The sequence below is a fragment of the Emiliania huxleyi genome (assembly GCF_000372725.1).
Source record: "Emiliania huxleyi CCMP1516 unplaced genomic scaffold EMIHUscaffold_91, whole genome shotgun sequence".
Taxonomy (NCBI): Eukaryota; Haptophyta; order Isochrysidales; family Noelaerhabdaceae; genus Emiliania; species Emiliania huxleyi.
Window position 1 is genome coordinate 204,788 of NW_005195220.1, and position 5,663 is coordinate 210,450.

Below are 5,663 nucleotides of genomic sequence, written 5' to 3' on the forward strand. Positions count from 1 at the left end.
GGCCTTCCTGTCGCGCGGCACCGCGACGGCGACGGTCACGCTCACCCCGACGCACATGCTGCCCGCCGGTCCCGGCAAATGCGCTCCCGCCCGCCTCCGCGGTGCCCCTCCGGGGGACGGTCGGGCTCGCATCGGGAGAGGCAGGGGTGTTTGTGGTGCTGGGGTTAGAGACGCGCCTGCACGAGCGTGCCCGCGGCCGGCGACGCGAGCCAGATCGTCTCTCCGACGGCAACCTCGGACGCCTGCTTGAGCGCCTTTGCCGGGCCGGCGGGCAGCTTGTGCGTCGGGGTGAGCGTGACCGTCGCCGTCGCGGTGGCGAGCGAGAGGAAGGCCGCCTTGGCGGACGGGTCGGCCAGCGAGAAGGAGGAGACGACGTCGAAGCCGAGGGTGCCTAGTAGAAGTAAGCGACTGTGAAACAGATGAAAACGCTCTCACGCAATCGAAAGCGAGGGTGCCGTCGGCCGCCGCGGCGAGGATCGAGTCGCCGGCGGAGAGGGAGGAGAGGAGGGCGGTAACGCCGTCGGCGCGCTGCACCGTCGCAGAGCTCGGGAAGCACGGCGGGTCCGTGGACTGCGGCTCCACGGCGGGTGAAGGCGACGTTGGCGGCGGCGGCGCGGGCGGGGCGGAGGGCGGCGGCGGCGCGGGCGGGGCGGAGGGCGGCGGCGGCGCGACCGCGCGCGGCTCGGTGTCCTCGCGTTCGTTGACGTTGGGGTCGACCTCGACGGGCTGATTCAGGATGTTGCCGGCTTGGGTTGCCGACATCCCCGCGAACTCATAGTTCGCGTTGCGCACGGCGGAAAGTGTGTTGCCATCCTTGAACACGCTCGCCGTGCTCGAAGCAGTCGTTTGCGCAGTCTGGAGTGCCCGACGGGCTGCCGATTGCTCGACGGGGTGGAGCGTCACGGTGAGGTCGCACTCTGGCGCGAAGCACTGCTGCGCAGAGCGGAAGGAGGCCTCGAGTTCGGTGACGTCGATGCCGTTCACTTCGGCGGAGATCGTGACAACGATGGTGAACTTGATCACGGACACTTCCTCCACGACAATGCCCTCGGGGAGGGGTGAAAAGGGCGGCTGCGAGGGCGGCGGCGGCGAGGGCGGCGGCGGCGACGGCGAGCCGGAGGGCGGCGGGGGCGGTGGCGATGGGCAGCCAGTGCCCGTGTTCGGGGTGGCCTGGAACGTGCAAGATTCCGGGCATAGGACCGTATAGAAAAGTTGACCTGGCAGTAAGTCTGCGCCCCCTTGAGGGCACAAATCTGAACATGTTTCAGATTGCAATTCCGAAAGTGAGGCCACATTGTCAACAAGATAATCTTCGGCAGTATAATTGTGCAAGCCGGCACAAGACACCGGGCAGAGGTAGCGAAAAAACTCTGAGGCCTCACACCAGGTTGGGCCTGTCGCTGGCTCTGCTGAGCATGGCTGAGCGTCATTGGGGTCCTGGCAATTGCAGCTTTCGCAGCACCACGTGCCATTTGTTGTCGAGGTTATATCTGCGCATATGCTCTGGCCAGACCCCGGCCGAACGGCGCCGCCGAGCGGCCGGGCGCTTCGGGTTGGGCCCGGTCGGCCGGGCCCCCGGGAGGCAGGGGCGGGCGCGGTCGGGAGGGGACGCCAAACCGACCAAATCGAAGTGGGGCGCCGCGATCCTGGGCTGCGAAAATGATAGCAATTTGTGGCAGAGAAAAGTTGGCCCAGGAGAGCGGACGCGCGCAAGCAAACATGCACCGAGAGTGCATGTCAGTGAACGAGATATGGTGCATGTGTCCGTGGGCGCGTTCTGCGATGAAGCAGCGGTTCGGGCGTGGCTGGAGAATGACGGTCAAGGCAACATCAACGCGTCCTTCAGCGACAAGGATCTCGACTTCACCCCGCTGATGGCCGCCGCCGCCCACGGCCACGAGCGGGTGGTCGAGATGCTGCTACAGCGCGGCGCGGATGTCAACCTCAGAACATCGTCGGCGTCACCGCGCTGATGCTCGCCGTCCGCTATGGCCTCGAGCGGGTGTTCGAGCTGCTGCTTCAGCGCGACGCGGAGATCAACAAGCAGAACAGCTACGGCGACACCGCGCTGATGTTCGCCGCCTGCTGCGGCCACCCAGCCATCGTGCTCCACCTGCTGAGAATGGCAAGTCCACACTGCAGCACGCCAGGGAGCAGGGCCACAGCGAGTGCGTCGAGGCCTTCCGGCAGCACATCGCGGAGGTGACTGCGACCCGGCGCGAAGCGGCGGCGGGCGGCGCGGGCGGCGCTTCCTCGGGCGAAGCGGCCTCTTCCGACTCACTGGTTACCCTTCCCAAAGAGGCGTTTGAAGCGGCCCTCCAAGGCGACGAGGCGGCGCTGCTGGCGTGGATTGACAGCGGCGGGCAGGTCAATGCGACTTGCGTGGTAGACGATGTGAGCGGCGTCACCGCGCTGATGCTCGCCGCCGAGAAAGGCCACGAGCGAGTGGTCGAGCTGCTGCTGCAGCACGGCGCGGATGCCAACTTGCAGAACAGCAATGGCGTCACCGCGCTGATGCTCTCCGCCTCCAACGGCCACGAGCGGGTGGTCGAGCTGCTGCTTCGGCACAGCGCTGAGGTCAACCTGCAGGACGGCGACGGCTACACTGCGCTGATGCTAGCCACCATCAAAGGCCACGGGCGGGTGGTCGACTTGCTGCTGCGGGCGGGCGCGGATACAAAGCCGCGTAACGCGCACGGCAGGTCCGCACTGCAGGTGGGCACGGAGCAGGACAACAGCGCGAGCGTCGAGTCTTCACGGCAGCACACCGCGGAGGCAATTGCAGGCCGGCGCGAGGCGGAAGCGGAGGCAGCGAGGAATGCCGACGCGTTGCTAGCAGAGGTTGAGGCGGAGGCGCAGGCCGAGGCCGCCAAGAGCAAGAAGAAGAAGAAGAAGAAGAAGGCCCCAAGGGTGGAGGGATCGACGCGGCCGGGGAGGTGGAGGCAGCGGCGGCAATAGATGAGGCCGAGGCGCCGGCGGAGGAGGGAGCCAAGGCGGTGGCGGCGGAAGAAGAGGCCGGGGCGGCGGCGGAGGAGGAGGCGCTGGCGGCCGCGCTCGAGGAGAGCGCGAGGCTGGAGGAGGAGAGGCGGGCGGCGGAGGCGCAAGGGCCGTCGTCGTCGGCACAGGCGCCGGCTCCGAGAGAGGCGGAGCCGCCGGCCGACTTCATCTGCCCGATCACAACCGAGGTCATGATCGACCCGGTGATGGAGGCGGATGGCCATTCGTACGAGCGGTCGGCGATCGAGCGCTGGCTCGCGACCAAGTCAACGAGCCCGATGACAAGTGCGGAGCTTGAAAACACGGGCCTCTTCCCAAACCACACGCTCCGCCGGATGATCCGACAGTGGCAACAGACCGTTCGGTCTGACAGTCTTAACCCCGACAGCGCCTGACAGTGCCGAGCCTGACAGCTCTGACAGCACGTTCTCTGACAGCCCGGCCAACAGCATGTGTCTGACGGTCTGATAGCAGAGTCTACCATGCGAGACGCTTCCGTGCTGTCAGACAGCCTGACAGCTGTCCGACAGCCCGATAGCACACAGTGGCCTGAGCCCTGAGACAGCAGCGCTGACAGCTCGACAGCCCGACAGCGACACGCGACACCTCGCGACGCAGCACCAGCAGCACAGACCGCACAGCTTCTTTCTTGTGCCCCATGAGGGTATAACACTTTTCAGAACTAATTACACGCAAAGGGGTACGCTCTATATGGAGATTTAAGTACTTTAGAGAGACATTGTTTGTGGATCTCGGTGGTTGTGCACGCTCAGCAAAGGTAAGGTAAGCGTAAGGTAAGGTAAACGTCTCCACACGCACACAAAGTGGTGGGGCAAGGGGGGGCGACCCTCGCATCTCCACGCCCGGACACGGGCAGGAGCCCCAGCAAAATACATAGACATATCAAAAGTGAGAGTCGACACAAGATCACTTCACAGGACACATACCAGCTTGCGAGGCAATATGTGGAACCTGTGCCGTGTCACTTACTTGGTGGGGGAGGCGGTGCTGCGCGATACGGTCCGCACACGAACAAATGCACAATCACACAAAACACCGCTCCGGCGCGCCTCTCGTCGACGCTCCCACTCGCACGATGGACGGAACAACAGCGCCCCGGCAGAGAGAGTGCACCCCGCGTTCTCAGCCATCGCGTGGCAGCTCGAACACAGCCAAACCGTGCTTGGAGCCGCCGAGCTCAAAGACGCCCTCCGCCGCCTTGAGCCGGGCCTGCGCGGACCTCGCTGCCTGCTTGGCCTCCTTGCGGGCGGCCTAGAGGGGCCAGGCGGTGTGAGCAACGCAGGAGGTGTGTGGAGGTCTGTCTGCCCGCTCTCGACTGTCCGTGCGTGTGATCTGGGGCCCGGGGGCTGTGCGTTTGTGAGGAGGGCTTGCGTTGGCTTCATTGTCCTTGCGACTGAACCGCCTCCGCCAGCGGCATCTCTGCTACCTTGGCCATATCTCGGCTGCATCACGTTTAACTGCGGCCTTGTCCTGTGACTGCATCGCCTCCGCCAGCTGCGCCGCGCTCCGTCCCGAGAGGAGGCGCTCCTAATTCGTGATGAATGAATGGATGAATTGAATGAATGAAAGAATGAGTTAGCTCCGTCCCGAGAGGAGGCGCTCCAGCAGCCCCTCCTCCACCGCCACCGCCGCCGAGGCGCCCGAGGCGGCGCAGCGCAGCCGCAGCAGCGCGAGGAAGCACTGCTCCTATTGTGCCGCCGACTCGAAGCTAAGTGACGCGCTGCTCAAGCCGCAGCTGCGCGAGGAGGCAGCACGGCACCTGCGGCTGGTTCAGTCTAGGAGGTGTCTTGGAAGTGTCTAGGAGGTGTCTAGGAAGTGTCTAGGAAGCACGGCTCCTGCGGCTGGTTCAGTCTAGGAGGTGTCTTGGAAGTGTCTAGGAGGTGTCTAGGAAGTGTCTAGGAAGCACGGCTCCTGCGGCTGGTTCAGTCTAGGAGGTGTCTTGGAAGTGTCTAGGAGGTGTCTAGGAAGTGTCTAGGAAGCACGGCTCCTGCGGCTGGTTCAGTCTAGGAGGTGTCTTGGAAGTGTCTAGGAGGTGTCTAGGAAGTGTCTAGGAAGCACGGCTCCTGCGGCTGGTTCAGTCTAGGAGGTGTCTTGGAAGTGTCTAGGAGGTGTCTAGGAAGTGTCTAGGAAGCACGGCTCCTGCGGCTGGTTCAGTCTAGGAAGTGTCTAGGAAGTGTCTAGGAGGTGTCTAGGAAGTGTCTAGGAAGCACGGCTCCTGCGGCTGGTACTCGAACTTCTCGAGCGCCTGGCGAGCAACACGTTGGGTCACGGACCGTGGCACACCTCGTTCTCCAGCCGCCCGCTCTCGCCAGCGCCTGCGAGGCGGCCTCGACGAGCAGCCTACGGTGTGGGTGGACATATCTCCCCCATATCTCCCCCATATCTCCCCCGTATCTCCCCCGTATCTCCCCCGTATCTCCCCCGTATCTCCCCCGTATCTCCCCATATCTCCCCCGTGTCTCCCGCGGGCTAAGGGGTGTGGACACGCCAACGTCAACCTCGGGGGGCGGGAAGGCGGTACTGTGCAGAGTACGTCGGTACCTCGAGGTACTGTGCAAGTACTCCGAGCACCGCGCGAACGCGGGGGCGACGAATACATCGAATGCAGCGGAGTCCGTAGGTCCTCTCGAGCGCTAGCTGAATAC

At 64.5% G+C, this 5,663-nt stretch overlaps 2 protein-coding genes across 2 annotated transcripts in view; one reads left to right on the forward strand and one right to left on the reverse strand.

Moving 5' to 3' along the window:
• Window positions 1–570, reverse strand: part of EMIHUDRAFT_360050 (hypothetical protein) — a gene marked incomplete at both ends in the record, with an annotated part of 1,063 nt that extends 493 nt beyond the window's left edge. The window contains 3 exons of the mRNA XM_005757348.1: window positions 183–275; window positions 346–391; window positions 428–570. Coding sequence (XP_005757405.1) covers window positions 183–275; window positions 346–391; window positions 428–570 — 282 coding nt within the window. The remainder of the gene's footprint in view (window positions 1–182; window positions 276–345; window positions 392–427) is intronic.
• A 2,618-nt stretch (window positions 571–3,188) lies between these two features.
• On the forward strand, window positions 3,189–3,465 carry EMIHUDRAFT_220432 (hypothetical protein; the record flags this gene model as incomplete). Its single annotated transcript, XM_005757349.1, has 2 exons — window positions 3,189–3,361; window positions 3,396–3,465. 2 exons carry the CDS (start codon window positions 3,189–3,191, stop codon window positions 3,463–3,465), a joined length of 243 nt encoding a protein of 80 aa, XP_005757406.1.
• Between the last annotated feature and the right edge of the window lie 2,198 nt (window positions 3,466–5,663).